General features: G+C 44.0%; 1 protein-coding gene across 1 annotated transcript in view; it reads left to right on the plus strand.

The window, feature by feature from the left end:
- Window positions 1-22,936, plus strand: part of RAPGEF6 (Rap guanine nucleotide exchange factor 6) — an 822,369-nt gene that overhangs the window by 714,038 nt on the left and 85,395 nt on the right. Inside the window, 1 exon segment of the mRNA XM_069201702.1 lies at window positions 22,611-22,634. Within this exon segment, the coding sequence (XP_069057803.1) occupies window positions 22,611-22,634 (24 nt within the window).

Below are 22,936 nucleotides of genomic sequence, written 5' to 3' on the forward strand. Positions count from 1 at the left end.
TACCGGACAGACACCTGGGTTGACTAGTGTAGCGCTCAGGGGGGAGATGGACCCAGATAGTTTTGGGGAACAGGTAGAGATTTCCCTAGTGTCCCTGGACTTCCAAGTACAGGCAGTGGGTCACCATTGATGGGCAGAAGGTGGAGACTCTGCGTGACACAGGAGCCAGTATGACTACTATCAAGAGTCAGCTGGTGTCAACAGAGCAGATAGTCCCTAATACATTCCACCAGGTCATAGTCGCTGACAATCGTGAGAGTCACCTACCGGTGGCTCTGGTTCCCTTTGAGTGTGGGGGGGGGGGGTCTCTGGTACTCTGAAAGTAGCTGTGAGTCCTGCCATGCCTGTAGATTGTCTGTTAGGCAATGATCTTGAGCATACTGCTTGGAAAGAAGTAGAGCTCAGATCTCACCTGGAGATGTTAGGGTTACCTGAGTGGGTCTGCATGACCACACGGTCCATGGCTGACCGAGAGGGAAGTCAAGGGCGTCTGGAGCCTGGAACAATGGCCCAGAGAACTGCCAAGAGGAGGGGCAAGGGGCGCTGGAAACCAGTCCCAGAAGTTCCCGCAGTGGTTGACGGGGCTCCTGAGGAGGAGGCTCCCGAGCCAACTGGGGAAGACATTGCCACCCTAGGTGACCTACCTGAGCTTGCTGGCTGGCAAGTTGAGGGTGGACCCACCAGGGAGGAATTCTGCAAGGCGCAGAAAGAATGTCCCACTCTAGAGGGTCTGAGGAAGCAAGCCTCAGACCAGGCGGCAGGTGAAGCCTCTGGCGATCACCACATATATTGGGAGAATGATCTCCTCTACAATGAGCCTAAGGTTCCGGCCTTTGGGGCAGCGCGTGCGCTGGTGGTCCCCCAGTGTTACCGAACCTTCCTACTGGGTCTGGCTCACGACATTCCCCTGGCAGGACATTTGGGGCAAGGCAAGACCTTTGACAGGCTTGTCACCCTCTTTTATTGGCCCAGAATGAGGACAAACTCAGATAAGTTCTGTAGATCTTGTCCTACCTGCCAGGCCAGTGGTAAAGCAGAAAAAAGGGTTAAAACCCCCCTGATTCCACTTCCTGTCGTTGGCACCCCCTTTGAAAGGGTGGGCATCGACATTGTTGGTCCATTGGACCCCAAAACTGCCCTAGGCAACAGGTTCATCCTGGTTTTGGTGGACCATGCCACCCGTTACCCAGAGGCAATCCCTCTGAGGACCGTAACTGCACCGGTGGTGACCAGAACTCTGATGGGGATATTTACCCGTGTGGGATTCCCAAAGGAGATAGTGTCTGACAGAGGCACTAACTTCATGTCTGCATACATGAAGTCTCTGTGAGATGCGTGTGGTGTAACCTACCAGTTCACCACACCCTATCACCCCCAATCTAATGGTCTTGTGGAGAGATTCAACAAGACCTTGAAAGGCATGATTGGTGGCCTCCCTGAGGCCATGAGACGTAAGTGGGACGTCCTCTTACCATGCCTTCTCTTTGCTTACAAAGAGGTCCCCCAGAGAGGGGTGGGGTTCAGACCCTTTGAGCTTCTCTATGGGTACCCTGTCAGGGGACCCTTAAGCATTGTCAAGGAGGGGTTGGAGAAAGCTCCAAAGGTGCCCCCTCAGGATGTGGTCAGCTACATGTTGGCCCTCCGCAACCAGATGACCCGCTTCTGGAAAGAGGCCCAAAGCAACCTTGAGGCCAGTCAAGAGGTAATGAAACGCTGGTATGACCAGAAGGCCACCCTGGTAGAGTTTCAACCTGGAGACAAAGTGTGGGTAATGGAGCCAGTAGAGCCTAGAGCTCTCCAGGACTGCTGGTCTGGCCCAATTGAAGTAAAGGAGCGGAAAGGGGAGGCCACTTACCTATTGGACCTCCAAACACCTAGGAACCCCCTAACGGTGCTCCATGTTAACCGACTAAAGGCTCATTTTGAGAGGTCTGAGGTCAACATGCTTCTGGTCACAGATGAAGGAATGGAAGAGGAGCGTGAACCTCTCCCCGACCTCCTCTCTGCCCAAGAAGGTGATGGGTCAGTGAAAGGGGTCATTCTTTCTGACTCCCTGACTCTAAACCAGAAAGGAGACTGCTATGAGCTGTTGGATCAGTTCTCCCCCCTGTTCTCCCTTACTCCTGGACTGACCCACCTCTGTGTTCATGACATTGACACCGGTGACAGTCTCCCTGTGAAGAACAAAATTGACAGGTTATCGGATAAGGTGAAGGCCAGCATCAAGCAGGAGGTTTCCAAGATAAGATTTTAGCTCTAAGGGTTATCGAGAAATCCAGTAGTCCCTGGGCCAGCCCAGTGGTGTTGGTCCCTAAGGCTACTGCCCCAGGTGTGAAGCCAGAACTCCGGTTCTGTGTGGACTACCGTGGTCTCAACTCAGTCACACGGACTGATGCTCACCCCATCCCCCGAGCTGATGAGCTCGTTGACAGGCTGGGCGCTGCCAAGTTCCTGAGTACGTTTGATCTTACTTCAGGGTACTGGCAGATCGCCCTGACTGAGGGGGCTAAAGAAAGATCCGCATTTTCAACCCCTGATGGCCATTACCAGTTCCGGGTGAAGACATTTGGATTGAAAAATGCCCCCGCTACCTTCCAACGGTTGGTTAACGGGGTCCTAGCTGGCAAGGATGCCTTCTGTGCAGCCTACCTGGATGACATAGCTGTCTACAGTTCCAGCTGGGAGGAACACCTGCTCCACCTCAAGGAGGTGCTTCAGGCCCTGCAACAGGCAGGCCTGACCATCAAGGCTAGTAAGTGCCAGATTGGGCAGGGTTCCGTGGTGTACTTGGGACACCTATTGGGTGGTGGCAAGGTGCAGCCACTCCAGGCCAAGATTGAAACTATCAAGGCCTGGAAACCACCTAGAACTCAGACTGAGGTGAGAGCTTTTTTAGGCCTCACAGGATACTACCGCAGATTTGTCAAGGGCTATGGTACCATTGTGTCACCCTTGACAGAACTCACTTCCAAGAAACAACCTACATTGGTGAATTGGACAGAGGCTTGTCAGAAAGCCTTTGACTCCCTGAAGGAAGCCATGTGCACGGCCCGTGCCCAAGGCCCCTGACTACTCCCAGGAATTTATTGTGCAGACAGACGCTTCAGAGCATGGTATAGGGACGGTCCTAGCACAGCTAAATGAGGAGGGCCTAGACCAACCAGTAGTCTTTATTAGCAGAAGGCTATTACCACGGGAACAGAGGTGGAGTGCTATTGAAAGAGAAGCTTTTGCTGTGGTCTGGGCACTGAAGAAGCTAAGACCCTACCTGTTTGGGACTCACTTCCGGGTTCGGACAGACCACAGGCCCCTTAGATGGCTCATGCAGATGAGGGGTGAAAATCCCAAACTCTTGAGGTGGTCCATTTCCCTACAGGGGATGGACTTTACGGTGGAACATCGCCCCGGGGTTGACCACGCCAATGCTGATGGTCTCTCCAGATACTTCTGCCTTAGCGATGAGAGCTCCCAGAAGGTCGGGTAGCTCTCCCCACTTTCAGCTGGGGGGGACACATGTTAGACCTGACAGCCTTAGGGTGGTCACCCCTAACTTTTTGCCTGCCTCCCTCCACTTTTTGGACACTGTTTTTGCTGGCTTTTAGACTCTGTGCACTTTACCACTGCTAACCAGTGTTAAAGTGCATATGCTCTCTCCCTTAAAACATGGTAACCTTGAATCATACCTGATTGGACTATTTAATTTACTTATAAGTCCCTAGTAATGTGCACTCTATGTGCCTAGGGCCTGTAGATTAAATGCTACTAGTGGGCCTGCAGCACTGGTTGTGCCAACCACTTAAGTAGCCCCTTTTCCTTGTCTCAGGCCTGCCACTGCAAGGCCTGTGTGTGCAGTTTCACTGTCACCTCGACTTGGCATTTAAAAGTACTTGCCCAGCCTAAACCTCCCCTTATTCTACATATAAGCCCCCTCTAATGTGTGCCCTAGGTAACCCCTAGAGCAGGGTGCTGTGTGGGTGAAAGGCAGGACATGTACCTGTGTAGTTTACATGTCCTGGTAGTGTAAAACTCCTAAATTCGTTTTTGCACTACTGTGAGACCTGCTCCCTTCATAGGCTAACATTAGGGCTGCCCTCATACAGTATTGAAGTGGTAGTTGCTGATCTGAAAGGAGTAGGAAGGTCATATTTAGTATGGCCACAATGGTAATATAAAATGCTGCTGACTGGTGAAGTTGGATTTAATATTACTATTCTAGAAATGCCACTTTTAGAAAGTGAGCATTTCTTTGCACTTAAATCTTTCTGTGCCTTACAATCCACGTCTGGCTGGGCTTAGTTGACAGCTCCTTGTGCATTCACTCAGACACACCCTAAACACAGGGTACTTAGCCTCACTTGCATACATCTGCATTTTGAATGGGTCTTCCTGGGCTGGGAGGGTGGAGGGCCTGCTCTCACACAAAGGACTGCCACACCCCCTACTGGGACCCTGGCAGACAGGATTGAACTGAAAGGGGACCTGGTGCACTTCTTAGCCACTCTTTGAAGTCACCCCCACTTCAAAGGCACATTTGGGTATAAAACAGGGCCTCTGCCCTACCTCATCAGACACTTGCTGGAGAAGAAACCTGAACCAGAAACTACATCCTGCCAAGAAGAACTGCCTGGCTGCTCAAAGGACTCACCTGTCTGCTTTCTACAAAGGACTACTGCCTTGCTGTTGGCCTGCTGCCTTGCTGAACTCTTGTCTGGCTGTGAAAGTGCTCTCCAAGGGCTTGGATAGAGCTTGCCTCATGTTCCCTGAAGTCTCAGGACCAAAAAGACTTCTCTTTTTCACTTGGACGCTCCGTGTGCCGAAATTTTCGACGCACAGCTTGTTCCGCGGCGAGAAAAACGCCGCACACCGACGCTGATCGACGCGACGCCTTCGGGACGACCGGAACTTCGACGCACGGCCTCGCAAGGACAACGCCGCCCGACCTCCAGAGGAGAAATCGACGCGACGCCTGCCGTGAGAGCGAAACTTCGACGCGCAGCCCCGCAGAACGACGCACAGCCAGAAAACAAGCAGGAAAATCCACGCACAGACCCGGGACATCTGGTAATCCCCGCGACCCATAGAAAGAGACTGTCCGCGCGCCGGCAAACGACGCACAACTTCCCCGCGTGGAAAATAACGACGCAAATCCGTGTGTGCTGGGGAGAAAACGACGCACACACAATTTTTCCACGTATCTCTTCTTCTGTGGCCCTCTGAGGAGATTTTCCACTACAAACCAGGTACTTTGTGCTTGAAATCTGACTTTGTTTGCTTTTTAAAGACTTAAGACACTTTATATCACTTTTCAGTGATATCTCTACAAATTCACATTGCAACTTTATTCGTTTTGACCTACAATTATCCTGATAAATATTATATATTTTTCTAAACAATTTGTGGTGTATTTTTGTGGTGCTATGTGGTGGTATTGTATGATTTATTGCACAAATACTTTACACATTGCCTTCTAAGTTAAGCCTGACTGCTCGTGCCAAAACAGAACGTTTTAAATTAACAAAACGAATGAAATTCACCCGGTTTAGTTTATTCAAATTACTAAAACTTGTACCCCGACGTAATAGATCTTGCGCTGTCGCCAAGCACAGTGTTATTAAGTACGTCATTTTAGATGTCATTTAGGATGTTAGTGCATTCATTGAAAATGTCCTGAGTGATGTAATACGTGAGAATAGAAGCAGTGAATGGCGAGGGTGCAAATTATAGTTCATTTATGGCACTAGTTATAGTTATTTGAGATAACTATGAAACTGGTGCCAATCACAAGGTGTGCTTGAGTTTATGAAGCCACCACAGTTGATCTATGGCATGAAAATACATACATTTTGAGGTTTAATTTCTCAAAAAGTGCTGAACAGATTACATGAGATCACAAAAAACACTAATTCGGGCTCGAGATCTAGCTTTCTTCCAAATTTGGTGCAAATCCATTCAGACGTTTCAGCCTTCTTTTTTTGATCTGGACCTGTGCTTGGTGGATTGCCTAAAAACTTTCCTGGAAGAAGCTGAGGTGGATGAGGCTTTTTTAGGATAGTTTTGTGAAGATTCGTCAAATGGGCAAATTAATTAACAAACAAAAAAAATCCACTTTTTATGGGGGTGTGTTTCCTAGTTTCCATAAGAAAAACATTTTTGTTTTGCTAATTCCTTTGGCACCGTTTGACAAATCTTCACAACATTTTGAAAACTAATTTGCCACTCACTTCAACTGCTGTCTGGAAAGCTTAGAGGTGATTCTTCAAGCAGGAGCGGAGAAAAGTGGGGGAGGGGTCTCAAAACACATTTTCCACTTGCAATTTCCATGGGGATTTCAGATACCATGACTATTGCCCAAACCGCTGAACGGAATTACATCAAATTTGGCAGAGAGCTAGAACTTGGCCCAAAAAGATCTTTTTGTAATTTGGTGTAAATCTGTTCAGTAGTTTTGGAGTTATTAAAGTTATTACAGAAAAAAAGCTTTATGTATATCTAGTGATCCACATGCCAACCAAAATGCAGTGATTGGCTGGTCATGAAAGTTGCTTCTGCCGTTTTGTCAGTTGCGACATGGCTCCTGGGGGTGGGGGTGGAGAAGTGATAAAAATTAAATAGGATATAAGGGGTCAGTATAAAAGTATCCTGACAGCAAGAGAGTGATGGAGGGTCTCTGAGAGGACTCCTCATGGGCAAGGAATTGCCTAAAAACAGATTTTTTGGAGAGCTCAGGGATCCGTGGATCCTCTGCAGTGCCCAGCAGGGGTCCCCTGTGTAAATCCGCAACGGAGCCACAGATCCTGACCCCAATTAAAACAAAATAGCCACTCACACACCCACAAAGCCACTACCACACCCAATCACAGACCCACACAGCCACTCACACACCCACGCACTCCCACATACCCACTCACACACCCACTCACTCCCCTATCCAGCCACTCACCCACCAACTCACAGACCCACAAAACCACTTGCACACCCACTCACAAAATCACACAGCGACTCACAGAACCACTCACACAACCACAGTGGGTTGGCTGCAGGCCAGGCCTTGCATCCATCCCCTCACCTCTTATCTCAAGAACTATAACTTGGGCTGTAAATTAACTATAACTTGAGCCCTTACCATGCACTGCTAATTACCCCACATATTACATCAGTCATAACATCTTCTACGATACCATTGATAATATCACTGCAACATTTGCAGTAAAAATATTATGAAGAGAACTGTGTACGGTGGGACGTGATTTATTGTTAGCTTTGGTAACAAGTTATAGTTTCTTGAGATAAGTGTAACTATAACTGCTGAATTTCTATGGTTTTGTGTGTGCAAAATCTGAACCTAACTGTAACGTCCCTGTAACCTGTGTTTTTGTTAGTGTGTGTGTGTGTGTATATACACACACACACACGTACATAAATACACACATATACATACACTCACATCTTGGTTCTCGATATTTTGGCCCCTCTATAATTTTTCCTTGATAGCTTGACATACTATTCCGTTTGCACAAAGCTGGCCCTAATGAGATGAATGGGACAGATGCTTAGAGCAACACTTATCTCATTTAGGATGGCTGCATACGATTGTATTTTGGGAGAGAGCCATATAGTGGGAGAATTAAAAAAAAAATGCAACCTCCCGCTCCCCACCTTTTATATACACAGCGCACCTACCCCCCCAACCCTTTTTTGTGGCAAGCTGCAAGTGTGCCTTGCGATGACAGGATTGCCACTTCCATTCAAACTCCTAGGTTCACCCATTTTGAGAAAATGAATTGCAGATGAATTTTGGCTTATTGAAGATTTTAGTTTACAGATCTTCATATGCATTGCATCAATAATTTGCGTTTCAGGAAATTTAAATCATAATTTGGGACTTGTAGGTTTTAAGAGAACTTCTCTAAGCTGAGTCTGCTTCCTTCTATGAACAATAGTCGCCACTGCCAAGGAAGCCTGAACCTTCTAGTCACAAACAGTACATAACTGAGCTTTAGAAATGGCCGTAGCCGGTGACCTGTGAAGTCCAGTATGGCCAACCAATTGCAGGAGGCAGTTGAGTCTTATTGCTTTCAGGGGTCGTGAAAATGAGTATGTACAGCAACCCACAGTCTCAGCTATTGTTGCATGTCTGGCATGTATGGTCACAATATTCATAATCTCAGGTCAGCACCTATTGAGTATCACACTTTCCTGGCATTGTAGTTTGTGTTAAAGTAGCTGGTAATTACTACTTAGGAACACTAGGTACCTGACCCTCTACAAGCACATTGAAGTAAAATGTTTCAGTCTTCCTAGCATTGCCTCTTTTATGTATTGTGGTTTGAAGGATGTAGGAATAAAACCTAATGTGTCAGACTTTGAGACTTCTGGTCCGAGCCCTGGAAAGATTCCCTGTGGCAAAACCTGTCTGATTACATCCTGTACAAAGTGAGGGAACACCCCCCGACCTACACATGATGGCCAGGGCCCTAATGTGAGATATTGTGTACTGGCATTTTTCCTGTAAGTGGGTAGGTTCCTCTTGCCCTCAGTAATCTACATTATTTTTGATAAACAATTTTTATTGATTTTGGTACAATAGAAACTCTCAATGTTGTCACATTGAAAGTACAAAGAAAATGCAACACAGGGCAGACTTGTAAGGTACAACGAAGAGACTGCCTGTGTAAGAGACATAGGGGGTTATTCTAACTTTGGAGGAGTGTTAATCCGTCCCAAAAGTGACGGTAAAGTGACGGATATACCACCAGCCGTATTACGAGTTCCATAGGATATAATGGACTCGTAATACGTCTGGTGGTAAATCCGTCACTTTTCCGTCACTTTTGGGACGGATTAACACCTCCTCCAAAGTTAGAATAACCCCCATAATACCAAGATACATTACAATGAAAGACTCTGCTCCAGTCGTTCCCCATATGCATTCGTGTTTCGAGGGACACCCTCTCGTCTCAAACACTGGTTTCTCTTGCTGTGTGCACCAGCCCACCCTGCCACTGCAACATCGTAGGGGGAACAGGGTTTTTCCATGGGGCTGCAGTGTCTTGTTTAGTCGCCATGGTAGCCATCCCCAATTATGGCCGGTCTTCATTCCATCCCCGGAGCCCTCCATGACCGCAAGCAACAGCATCAATGGCGAGAGGTGCAACTCCCAGCCCAGCACTACATCAGTTCTTCCACTATGGCAATCCATTAGTTCTAAATCACCCATACCATATGATAAAGGTCGACATGGGCGTTTGAACAGTGGGAATAGGCAGGATTGAGAAGGCCTGTCCTGTTTAACCGTTCTGGAGTGAGGTAGATGCTGTAAAGATAGTAAGACTGGACCAGGCGCAGCCTGGAAGAAATAGTTATGACTCAAGGCGCCATCAGAGCTTCACCCCAATCCTCACCGTCTAGGAGACCCAGCCATCCCTCCCAACATGTCTTGAGGTGGCTCAGTTTGCCAGGGGCATTGATGACGAGGGTACGATAAATCTGGGAAATGCCTTCACTGCCCAGTGCACCCATTAAGAGTTTAATCCCCAGAGGGCTGAATTCGGGGAAAGTGGTGTCTCGTGGTATGTGGGAATGGAGCGTATGCCGTAACTTCAGGTCCTTGTAAAGTTTTGAGGAGGAGCGTGTGTAGGTATCTTGGAGCTCTTGAAAGGAGCATGTGTGCCCCAGACCTGACATCGTCCAGTTGCGTTATATGGATGATGTCCCATCCCACAAAGCCCTCCAGTGCTGCCACCTCACTTAGCCATTTGCTGTGCCATAATCTGCAGTTTACTCGAGGTTTCATAAAATGTTAGTACTGAAAATACATGCATATTTTTTATTTCAAATTGTTTATGGTTCAGAAAGATGTATAACGTTATTCATTTTTTAGAAATAGGTTAATTCTCTTTTCTTTTTCCAACTGAGTTGTTTTGTGACGCAGTTCTTATTAAAAGTCAGTTTTCCTACCCCATGTGCTCGTTTTATACTTTTCAGGTTAGGCTGCTAAAACTCCCTAGTGTGTCTCAAGTTTCATGTTGCTGTCTGTAAGTTCCCCCTACTTGAAGCTCTCTACTCCTGAGTTAAATTATTTCTTGTTGAATTACATAGTGTTCAACCTCATGAGCGAGTAATTGTGCTGATTCGGGAAAAAGATAAAGCTCCTGATCACCCTCAAGGCCGAGTGACTCTACTTGCAACCATATTGCGGAAAATGACGAACTAATGATAGTTTATGCATCTTTACTTATTTGCCAATTGGAATCGTAGAATCATTTTGTCATAAAAAATGCCATGGGCTTAAATGCCTCTGCCTAACCATTGAAACAGTGCAGCTCCAACAGCAGCCCAGTGGGAATGCCACAGTGGAAGGTAATAAGTGGACATCTTGATAAACGCTGCCACAGAAAGTGATCAACATTGTGGCAACAGTGGCAGAGACAGCACCTGTTTGCCAACGTTACCAGGGCAAGAAAGAACTGGAGGATTGCAGCAGTAAAACACCAGCACAATCTCTAGTCAGTGTGCAAGCCAGAAAAAAGAGATGGCAGCGGGTTGAAAACTCAATGATAGGTAAGTTGAATTTAAAAAAAAAAAAAACACAACTTCGAGGGGAGACACATTTGTCTACCCTCCGTCCTCTTCAAGGATGCATACAGGTTCCAGCCAATCCCATTGTTGCTGTGACCTGCATGACAGCAGTGTTGGAATTGGTCTGAGCGGCCTGCTTCACCGCTCAGACTGGGAGTGAAAGCCTATGCATGTTCTCCACTCAGCTGTTCAATACAGCCAGGTGGAGAACATGTAAAGTGTGTATGTCTGTTTGCTCGGCTGAACATGGCTGGCCAAACAAACATACGTACATTGTGGTGCATAGCCTTCCTCTGGCCCCCCTGCCTCCACCAAGCCCCACCTCTTACGACAAGGAAAAATCAAATTATAATAACGTAGCGTACATTATTATCATTTTATTTTTCTTTTTTTTTTATCCTGCGGGGCGACGCTCCTCCGCCTTAATGGAGGAGCCTCCCCTGCTAAACTGATTGTCAAACTGAAGCAACTAGCAGCAAAAGTGAGTATTAGTAACAGACCAAAAAAAGAGTGGAAGCTTTTGAACCTCCGGCAAAATATAACCGTGCAGGGTAAACGTTGGTCCTCTATCACCCAAGAGAGCAATGAGGCAGCAATACATGTACAAAAGATAACTTGGCAAGCAAATGGAGTACACAAGGCTCTAATAAACCCCCAAGAGGCAATGAGAAAGCGTTCTTTGGGGAGAAACAGGGGCATCTTTCTCTCACAGAGCATTCCATAGTCCGGAAGGGGGAAGGAGATTGGGGAGATACATGGTGTGAAGAAATAGCTTTTCTCTCAGACACAGCCATGACTTTCCCTGAGGTCTCTGCCCCAGCAGCAACTACAGTCTAACTACTCCAATATCTCAGAACAAGTGACTGAGTAAAGAAGACCAAGGAGCAGCCATTGTTGATAAGATTTGGGGGGAGGGGGTGGGGGGGGGGAGAAGGTCAAATTGGAAGTCAAACATAGAATTGTCAGCAACTACCACCCCTGATATTTCTGCTAAGATTGGGAGTTAACACTATCAATCCACTGTATAAACCTACGAGTGAGTTGTATGCATTCTCATTTAACATGCAAGAGAATCCGGAGGCTACCATACATATTCATCAAAACAGATATGCAACACTTGAGCATTTTCAGCAAGTCAAACTGCTTGAGAATGATACAAAAAAAATCACGATCCTTCCTCAGCTGGTTTGGAAGATGAACGCTAAAAGGACAGATGAGAAGAATCTTCAGAGACTGGGCAATGAGCTCACTTATCAGAGTGAGTGTTGGCTGAAGGACAGAAGAAGAGACTGAAGTGCTGGAACAGCTTGCAGGAAACAATCCCTTCCACAGAATAAGAATGTTCCATTGCTTTTAATTTTGCGAACAAGTCAAGATACGATACAAGGCCCCGTTGGACTTGGGCAAGGAAATGGCGTATATTTGGAATATAGCGGAGGAAATTGATATGAAGATGGCCTTGTTTTCTAATATTTGACATGAGTGCACTTTGTTGGCTAGTATTAAACTCAGACGAAAGAACAAAGATCAGGAGAACAGATCTTGCTGCTGCAATTTGAGGGTGGTGCCAATTTCTATGACTGAGACCATGGAAGAACTGAGGGAATTGATAAACCATATACTTATGTTATACAAGAACAGGCAAGAGCTGACAATCTGAGCCCATTGAGTGTCTTTCCAACTAAATCTCAGGAGTGCTAGGTGCACACTGTTCTTATCTCTGTTTTGCTCATTATTTAATGAAAGAGAGGAATGTAAGTGTAGCAAGGAGTAAGCATACATTTAAAACCAAGTCAGGTTTTCCATTTAGTATTCACCCTGGTATGGCCTTTGAGACTGCACAGCAGGGTCCCAGATATGAGCTTCAAGGCAGTTGGAGCACAAGCTTAGATAGTGCATCAGTAATACTTGAGAGTGTTATGGAAGGGCCTATTTGCAGTGGCTAAAAAAATTAAGATGTCAAACTATATTTTCTGCTGAATGTGAGATCTTTTGGCTGAGGCAGCCATCGTTGATCCTCTTGTCTAATCAGGCTTTGGATGCACTCCTCCACATCCAGAGATGGGGGGTTTAGGGGAGGGGCAGTGGAGGTAATGGCTTCTTCCCTGCCCATGAGGAGAAAGCCTTCTACAAAGGGGTTTTTGGAGGGAGTATTGTGGAGGTGGGCCTAGGGAGAGGGTGCTAGGGAAAATTGGGGGTCAAATAACAAGATGTTAGAGAAGAAGATAAATATTTTTATTGGTATGTACTATATTACTTTTCACATTAGATTGGTATGATATCATTAAGAATTCTTAGCTGGAACATCAATGGCTTAAGCTCCCACACAAAACAAATGTTGGTTAGTAGAGAACTTGAAAACAACAACAACTTTGTCATTTGTCACCAAGAAATTGATGTAACCTTTGCAGAGCGATTATTGATTAAACAATTTTGTCTAATCATAATTGTTTGCTCGTCACAGATTAGCATCCAGAGAAGTGTGCTTATTGCTGTTTCTCTTAAATGTACACAACAGATCTGGATAATTAAAACACAAGCCGATATATTAAGCCATTGCACTAGTAGAGGCATGGGGAAGAGCAACACGTTACCATGTGTACAGTATATGGTGCTAATAATAACGATCTGTCACTTTAAATTGTCTTCCTTAGAGTCAGCAAACTGTTCTGCACCATATATACTGTGTGGGGATTTTATGTATCCTACACATAGTGTCAGAGATGTCACTGACCCTGCAGGAGCAGAAAGATTACGTAAGGCTAGATTAGCATTGAGGAATCTAATTTGAATTTATTAGATTTGTGGTGTACAAAGCACATATAACAGCTAGACAAAATCGTGAAGATCATGGATTCCCATATTTCTCACATCCACACGATCAATATCCTACAACAGACTATTTGTATTCTCTAGGGAATTTTTGAAGTGGTGCAGTATACTGAAGATTGGAAGGATCAGTTCAGATCATAGCTCACTAATGTTTTTGAAATCAACTAGCTTAGATGTTGAAGTTTAGTAGATGGAGTTCTCCCAGGGCATTTCTACAAGATGAGAAATTCAGACAGTATATGTTACATAAATCAAGGTTTTATACAAGCTAACTGATATTGACTACCACAATAATGGTCTTGAATTCCATGAAGGCTGTGGTGCGAGAGGCCATCCCTAGCTATATCATAGGGAAAAAAAACAGAAAGATGATAGTGAATTCCACAGACTGTCCCAGATAATTCACTTGCTGGAGAAGACCCATATATGTGGCAATAGGTCCAATACAGCTAGCAGTAGGACTGCTTTTCTGCATCTACTACAAGTAAAAGCTCAAACTACCAGGCGTTTAGCAGAACAAATGCAGAACTTTATCTTCAATATTGTAGCTCATTTTGTGAATATAGTGAATCAGTCGAACCTAGTATTGGCCTGTGGGACAAAAGATCAACAAGCTAGTGCATGTATCAAGCAGATTAATGATATATAATAGTTAAGGAGTCTGATTCAGTTGTGGACTCTTTCAGGAAATACCTCCATTAACTATATACTGCAGAGTCTGGTGTCTCTTTAGAAAGGGGAAAGGAAAGTTATAAGGAATAAAAGGAATATCTGTTAAACAACTGTTCTAAACTATTCTACTGGTTCACAGTCATTAGAAATGTTAATTACAGAGAACAATGTTAAATCTGTTATTCATAACTTGGCAGACAGAAGGTGGCAGAGGAGGATGCTATACCTTCAGAGTTATTAAATATATTTTTGGATTCAAGGCTGCCTTTATATATGAACGTATTAATTACCATATATAACGGCAGCCAGAGTCCCCCTTCTTGAATGTGTCAATATATTTTTTGTTTTTTAAAAAGGAAACCCGCTGAAGAACAAGGAACACACAAGCCTATTTCTTTTATTATTGCTGATGCAAAGATATATGCCAAAATCTTAGCCACCAAAGAGTGTATTGAGCTGGCCATAAATAGGTTTAATACTTATAGCGGATTCTCAGAGCTGGCTGGTGTAGTCTTCCTTGATGACAAGGCATTTGATCGAGTAACATGGAACTAGCTAGGGGATGTAAAGGGACAGATGAAATTGTGCCCCAGTTTCATAACAGTGGTAAATAAAGCTTCACCACAAAACTATAGCCAGAGTTGTAATGCTGGACAAAGTTCCCGTTCCTATAGAAGTCAGAAAGGTACTAGGCAGGGATGGCTGCTTTTCTAGTTGCTGTTTACCTTATATCTGGAACCTTATTTATTGAGGATAAAGGCAGAGCCTTGCTTAATTCCTATAAATCTTAGTTCTCATCTGTTAAAGACAGTTACATACGCAGATGATAATTTCATATTTTCCAGTAATGCCAAGATTGTTATAACTGTGAGCGGGAGATTGCCCAGCAATTCGGAACACTATCAGGGGATAGCAAAAAACAAGGTTCTAACAAATTAGAACTCAGATCAGACAATATATATAGTCTGAAGCTGAGAAGTTCCTTGGTGTGCACATTTTGTCCGGTGTATGTATATATATATATATATGAGATTTTTCATCAAATTATGATGCACTCCTAATAAAAAAATAAACAATAAAAAAATAAAAAGCACTGGTGAGAGGTAGGATAGACTTCCATATATTTTATTGGTAGATGCAGCCAGGTTTAGAGTATTTTGCCCCAGTATTTGTAGCTATTTCGTTCCACTCTACCATATGTTCTGTTAACCTTGACGACACTATATTTAACTTTTCCCGGTGATATAAAAAGTACGTTGTGAAGCCAAATTTCTTAAAAACCTACATACTGAAGGAGTGTGGTCATTACTGATATTTGGTTCTAATATAGGGTTGCCATGGGTAAGAGAATCTCAAGCGTTCGTTAAATCCGATAATTTCACCTTCCTACTATTATTTATATAATCTGTTTAGACACTTACTGCTATCCAAACTATCACAGATGGGTCAAGTTTAAGGTGCGAAGACATGCTATAAATATTTGATTACAATGGCTTAAAATACTTCGACCTTTACTTAACAGATATATAGCAATTTGTATACACACCTTGGTAACTGAGGTTTTTATGATGGTATGCCCAAGAAATGGGCAAAAAGAGGGGACTACCACCTCGGAGCACGTTAGAGAAGAATATATACATAGATATTATGCTCTCAGAAAAGAATTTCATGTCCCGGCAGGGTTTGGAGGGCAGATTTGTTTTCCATATTTACAAATAAGGAATTATCTAATATTGTCAATTATGTCTTGGCTCAGCCCAGAGGAATAATCGTCTCTGACATAAAGATACTGGTGATTTGGGTGCATGCTTCCACTGCCACTAGCGCGATTGCACTGAGCTGCGGTTTAATCTGCCGGCTCCCTCTTGTGTGTCTTATTCTAATGTGCCAATGCTTCGCGGATCAGCACATTAAACCAGGCCCTAGTGGCTTTGCTAATTCTTGCTAAAATCTACATTTCATCAGACCTCTCTCCCCATGTGTCGCAGTTCAAAGCTTGCATTAAAACACTCTCTAAATTCAAAGTATACTTTTATGTTTTTCATGGTGTTATGAACAAATATTTGTGTGGCATAGGCCACTAGGTCCGTTAAATTAGAAGCTCAAAAAACGCCTAAGGCCAGGTGTGCTATTGAAAACTATGGTAAGTAACATTGTATAGAAGGACACTCTGGACAGACATATGAAAGCAGTGCTAAGAATTAATCAGTTCATTCATGGAAACAGAGGCATCACCACAAAGCTACATGCCTTCTTTTATTTCAGATTTATCTCTCTGTAACCGCTCCATCATCAGGATGGACAAATTAGGTTGGCCAACCCCGCCCCACCCCCTTAAAGGATACAAAAATAGGTGGATGTGTTCCCCACAACTAATATCAGTATGTGAAAATGCCACCCAGATCAAACTTACCAAGCCAGTAAAAAAAAAAAAGTATCCAGATGCTAACTTAACTGATTGGCCCAGGAGTTAAGAGCAGTGCTCGTCAGTGAAACATTACGTTTTAATCTTATTTTATATAGGTTCAGTATCACAAATCGAAATCAATGATGCAGTTAATCTGTACCCAGATCCTGGAAAAATAACATTATACGTTCAAAATTCGTATAATTTTTACTTGTTAGAGGTTAGTTTGAGTGGAAAAATGTCTTAACAAGAGACATTTTTCACTCCCAGTCACCCGACAGCATCTTTTTTGACATTTTATGAGAGTTAATGGTGAATCACATTCCATGCCATATTAACAGGTATTCTAAAACAATACAGAGAGAAAATGAAATAGCAAATTATCACAAAACAATCATCAATGAACCCTGCCCTCTACTTCAGCCCTACCTTCCTCCCAACTCTGCCTTTAACGTTAGGTTGCAAATTCAATGTCAAATATAGCCCATATCTGCTTCCACCAGTGTCGGTATACCAGGCGGTTTACATCTCGCCATTGCCTAGCAATAATACGTTTAGCAACAATTGTAATAAATTACTTACATACATGTGCAGACAGTCTAGTCCCTTCTACATCAACTCTGACTGGTGTGCTAAGAATTGACGATATTGCTTGCCAAAACAGCCTAAGCAACAAACAAGCAACAAACATATGTACCTCATTCTCATCCTCTGTGGAGCATCTTAGACAATTCGAATTTAAGTTGCTGTTCCAAGGGTGTAGCCTAAAAGTAGTGACACATAATCTGTGTTCTGTTGTGTACTGTTGCAGTAGTAGATTAGGCGTTTGTATATATTTACAACTTTGTTTTAAACTTTGCAACATCATATCCATTGTTACTACTGTATTCAAAGCCTTGCAACAGCTTTCTGTTAACCCACTCTGGCAACTTGGTAGTTGCTCCCTCAAGGACACATCTAGGTTTTTTCCTGTAGTTGTATCGGGTTTACTTAAAATTTCCTATATCTCAATTTTGTGTCACTAAACCAAGCCCTAGTGGCTTTGCTAATGCTTGTTGAGATCTGAATTTTACAGAGCTCTAAATAGACTTCTCCTACCCCATGTGTCACAGTTTAAAGCTTGCATTAAACACTCTCAAGCTAATGGCTAAAAGAGATTGCTTGAAGAAGGCCAGTGGTTGAAAGGGATAGGTCCAAAAACCCACTTTCTGTCTATTGGCAGGCCTGCTGACAGAACCAGACCTAAAAATGAAGGTATAGTAAGTGTATTTGCTGAGGGACGTAGAGAATTTTAGTTTACACTTTCTTTGGTACATATAGAGCTCACATCAGGATTAAATAATGATGTATTAGTTACAGTAGTCTCTATTTTACACCAAACCCTTTGCTACCTTTGTGTAGTTGTATTTGTTCTCTGCCCTTGTGATACTTTGAAGACAAGGGCATACAGATTTATTCCATTGTAATGCAGGGCATTTTTGTTCTAACGCAAGATATTGTGGTGGTGCTAGTACTTTGGACAGTCTTTTTTTCATATATATTTAGTGTAACGTTTCTAATTCTCCCGCTTTCCAAAACCTGTTGACATCTGTCTATGGTGCTTGAACTCTGACCATAAGTATCAACAGTTAATGATCCCTAATACATCCAGAGGCAAATAGGGAGCAAGAGACCAAGTTATTTTTGGCCAAGGCCCTCAGGAAACACCAAAGCATTCCCTGTCTACTTCTGGTTACCCTCCTGGCAGGGAAGAGTAGCCCAAGATATGTTCCCACAAAAGATAAAGTAAGCATAGGAACAGGAAGTCTTTTTCCTTGCGATAACGGTCACACTCCTGGAACCATTTGGAGTTGTGGCTCTGCTTTCCAGTGTACCAAGGGAGTCTAATCCGGCAATGAAAAAAATCAGCTCATCTGGAGATCCATTGCAGGGTAAGGCCTTCTGTCTGGCCATGTCAGATTAGCTCGAATGACTGGTGTCCTCTAGGCACTCCCAAAGGTTTGGTGACTTCAGTAGCTCCAGCAGCAGGTTTGGTGACTAGCATCTCTGACTGATGCCTCTCGCCCCTGCTCCTCCTCAGGCTCTGGCTGTAACACCTAAAAATAAATCTTAGTCCAATACACTCTCCCCTTTCCTCTCACGCCATCCACGTTACTGCTCCACTGAGCCACTCTGAGCACAGTAGAAATAAGCTGGGTGGTAGAAGAGAAAGTCTGAGGTTGTCTTGATTAATTGCCATTGGCACAGCCTCATCCTAGGGCCTAGGGGTTCACCAGGAAGTGGGAATTCTTCCGCTCAGACGCCCAGCAAAGCCAGAGCCTGAGGAGGAGCAAAGCCAGATGTGAATTTTAGTTACACAAATGATGATGAATCGGAGGCAGACATCCTCCTTACAATTCGAATGCTGGCCTTTCTTTTGACTTGACTTAAAATGCCAATTGCTTGGATTTCTCACCAGAAGGGTCCAACTCTTCCCTCTCTGACCCCTCTTCAGAAAACGTCTGCGTTCACACAGCAGTATAACCAGCAGTAGAAGCCATACAGTAGAATTGGCGGAGACCACATCTAAAATGTTATCGCATACCTTGTAATCTGCTTCCACAGTTCCTTGAGCTTTGGTTTCCCTTTATCAAACCATTACTTAAGTTAGTCTTGGCTACCCAGGAAAAATCCTCCTCCAAACTGTTTTTTACAGGCAAGAGCTCTTGTCAAGACACTTGTCATCAGAGAGACTTGTTGATTCTATTGTCGTCCCTGAAACGAATTCAGGAGCCTTTCCATGGCCGTTTCAGATAGTAAGTCAGAACTGGAAGACAAATCAAATCCTTACTTCAGGCTCACTTCATCTGGCAGATGCCATCTGTGCCTTGTGGACTGCTATTTCCATGCTCTGTGGGAAGTGGCAACACTCCCAGAATGCATTAAGAATGTATTTTCCAACTTGGTCAGTGATGTCTTGGTTGCTTCAAAACAGATTTTGAAATGTGCCCTGGATTCTGGTGACACAGAGAGCAGCTCTGTGGGCTTGTGAGACAACCATTTCAGCCAGTGCTGACCCCCCTCAAGCTCAGTAGTGACAGAAAAGAAGTCTTTTTGGTCAACAGGCGCTGATCTGAAGTCCTCCGTAGTGGCCTAGTGAGCTTTTTCCCTGCCCCCACAGTGGTAGAGCATGCTAAACACTTAGGCTTCACTTCTGATAATAAGCTCAACTTCTTCAGGCACAGCAATCAGCTGAAGCCTGCTGTTTATCTCTCTTTAGAATGCTAAGACAAATCATCCCTTTATTTTCCAATTTCAGTTCACATGGACAAGGTGGAGGTCAGAGGCATCTTGTCTCCTTTGGAGCAGAGGCACCACACCATCTTTCTGGATCTGTGTGCCATCTGCCTGCCTCTAGGGACTTTCTTCTTTGCATTTAGGGCAGCCCTGCGCAAGTTTTGACAGACAATATAATCGCCATAAAGTAGTAGAACAAACAGGACTGTGTGGGTCCTGTGCCAGGAGGCACTGAAAGTGTGGTACTGGCTGGATTGTCTGGGTATGTCCCTGGCGATCAGCCGTCTGGCAGGGTCTCTGTACCCCATGGTGGACAAGCTTAGGAGATGCCATGTAGTTGACCACAAGTGGCATTTGAACGCGGACGTAGTACAGTGTGCCTTCAGCCAGCGAAACATGCAGTGGGTAGATCTCTTTGGTAATGCAGGGAATACTCACAATTGAGAATTTGTCTTGCAAAAGTGTTCACCTCAAGGCTTCCTGTTAGATGCATTCTGCCTTTGGTGGGACTCCGTCTCCTGCCCCACTTCTTTAGGTTCCGAAGACGATCAAGATGGAAGAGGCTCAGCTCATGCTAATCGTCCCAAATTGGGTTTGAAGAATGTGGTACTCCAGTCAGCTGAGCCGGGGCATTTGGCCCTGGCTTCAGCTGTCTCTGTAGAAGGACGTGAACATAAAGGTTGTATATTTCCTCTTGGTGGCATGACACCATCCACAAAATCGATTTACTCTGAACATTGAGCAAAGTTTGTGGTCTGATGCATGGACTGTCCGATTAAGCCATTGCAGGCTAAACGTTTTGATATACTGATATTTGTCCTGTCATTGTCCCTGCAAGGCGTTGTTGTGGGCAACAATAAAGGTTATCAGCTCTTTTAGCATTTCAGGATTTGCCTGATCAGGCCTCACTATTTAGGCCACCAGCTGCAGTGCTTTTGTGGTACTTTTTCTGAAAATTCTTTCACAGTGATCGGACTAAGGAGCACCAACTGTGGTTGTCTGGTGCAAAGAAGGGAAAGACGGTCCAGAAATGGACCTTATTCAAATATATGTTCTCCTATGAAAATGTTCTATGGCTTGGCTACAAAGATGCCTCCTGGTGGCCCTTGAGTATTTTCTGCTAGAGCTAAGGCCCCTACTAAGGCATTGGGGGTAGGGGGTGCTATGTTTGAGCTCTGGACATCTCCTGGCTGCTACATGAGCATAACTGCCTTGATTCAATGGTTCCCAGATGGAGCCTTTAGCCTGCTTGACGCTGGTGTGAAGTCCGATCATCACACCCTCCGCCTTTTGATCGGTACTGCTTTGGTGAAGAATTTGTGGTTAAAACTTTCCATCAGTACAAGAACCTCCCTTCAATGATGCTCTTTCAGATGGATAATCTTTCCAACCAGAGATACCTAACCTAATGGCCCTGCTCCTTGTTCTGAAGATTGTACTTCTAGGTTTTAATAAAAGCCTATTTTGGATTCTGCACACAATCATAGTTCACATTCTGTTATTGATGCTCTTCATATAAGTACATTGACTGCTTTATGATAAACTGATATCAGTTGGTGGAAGTGTCACCTATGTTCAGCTTGTTGCTTTCACTTCCGGAGGTGGAGTGAGATGGCTGCAGAGTCCAGTGGTATCACCAATCGACAAGCTCGAACAGTTGCTTGAAAGTTTCCGGTTCAAATCTAGTATCTGAATGAATTCAAAAGATAAGGAATATGCGGTTAAATAGAGTACCCGCAAAAGTTACTAAAGCTAAGGGGCTTGTTCATTCAAACCAGGCTGATGCTTGCGAGGGGTATCCCTAATTTAAGAAGTATTTAGCAAGATTATGTATCAACCCGAAATATAATTACTAAAGGCATACAACTTTGACTTTTGGAATGTGAGCCGTTTGTGTGACTGCCATTTGACCGAACACGACTAGCAGTGCTAAACCATCCACTGCAGGTGTGGAACTGAAATGTGCCATTTTTAAATATATTTTTTATGCGCCAGATCATATTATTCAACATCTTGGTACCTGTATAGTATGTGCAGTGAAACCTTTTATTTGTTGATCTATAGGATGGAGTCGAGGATTGCAGTGCGCTGTGTGCCCAGTATACTTAAATCGATGGGGGTTGTATTCGTATTGGGTATACTGAGCATTATTGAAAATGGATTCCATGCTTGTTTTGAGTCCGAGAACAGTTAGGCAAGGGCCGTCGGAGCGGAAAAAGTTATTGTGTTGGCAGCCTGGAGTCTGCTGTGCTGCATACCTCCTTGAACTGGGTAGTGTGCTTCCAAGAGGTGGTAAATCAAAGTTTCCTTGAATCAAAGAAAGCCTTTTACTTGGTGTAGGTGAATAAACAGTGGAAATCACAAACCTGATTGGAGGATATGTATAGTGCTTTGTTCTAATTTAGGGTAGTCGTTATTATTTATTTTATTATTGCATTGGAACCTATCGTGTTTTGGGAATTTCTTTGAACAAAACCTTACATTACTTAACCTGCCTATCCTTCAAGCTGTACACGGCTCCAAGTCCTTCCTTCCCTTCCTGCATTCATACTTGGTTATCCATTACCTTCTTGTTGCAGCATAAAACATGTGCTTGGTAAGATCACTGGGATCTTGTAGCTTGAGCCAAGCTAATCATTTGTCTGTTTGTATTCGCGGAGTTAACTTTGACATCTGCTTCTCATTTACTGTGTGTTCGTTTGTGGTGGGTGAATTTTCATATAGTAGACATTTTTATGTTCCTTTTCTGTCATCATCTTTCCTTCCTGACTCTTGACTCTGCTCTTTTTCCTGTGCTTCCCCATTGAAAAACACGTGCTTCAATGTATGTGGCTCTTGCTTTCAGGAAGAAGAGGTGGAGGAGTCTGGGGTAAGTAGTGAGATGAATGCAACAGACCTGAAGGTTTGTTAACTTTTAACACATTGCATCCTTCTCATTAGTGCATGCACCTGAAATGCAGCATGCATTTTATTAACCATTTTACTTGTTCTTGTAACCTGTAACTACTAGTGTTTTCTAAACAATCAGACAACATTATGAACTTGTTTACAGGTATCTTGTTAGGGTTCCTGGGATTTTTTGATCATTGTGTGGATTGCGAGCTTGACATGTTAAAACCTCTTTCAAAATCAAGGGATTTTCTATCTTTGGATGCCACATTAGAGAATAGC

This window comes from Pleurodeles waltl, chromosome 7 (genome assembly GCF_031143425.1).
Source record: "Pleurodeles waltl isolate 20211129_DDA chromosome 7, aPleWal1.hap1.20221129, whole genome shotgun sequence".
NCBI classification, from domain to species: domain Eukaryota; kingdom Metazoa; phylum Chordata; class Amphibia; order Caudata; family Salamandridae; genus Pleurodeles; species Pleurodeles waltl.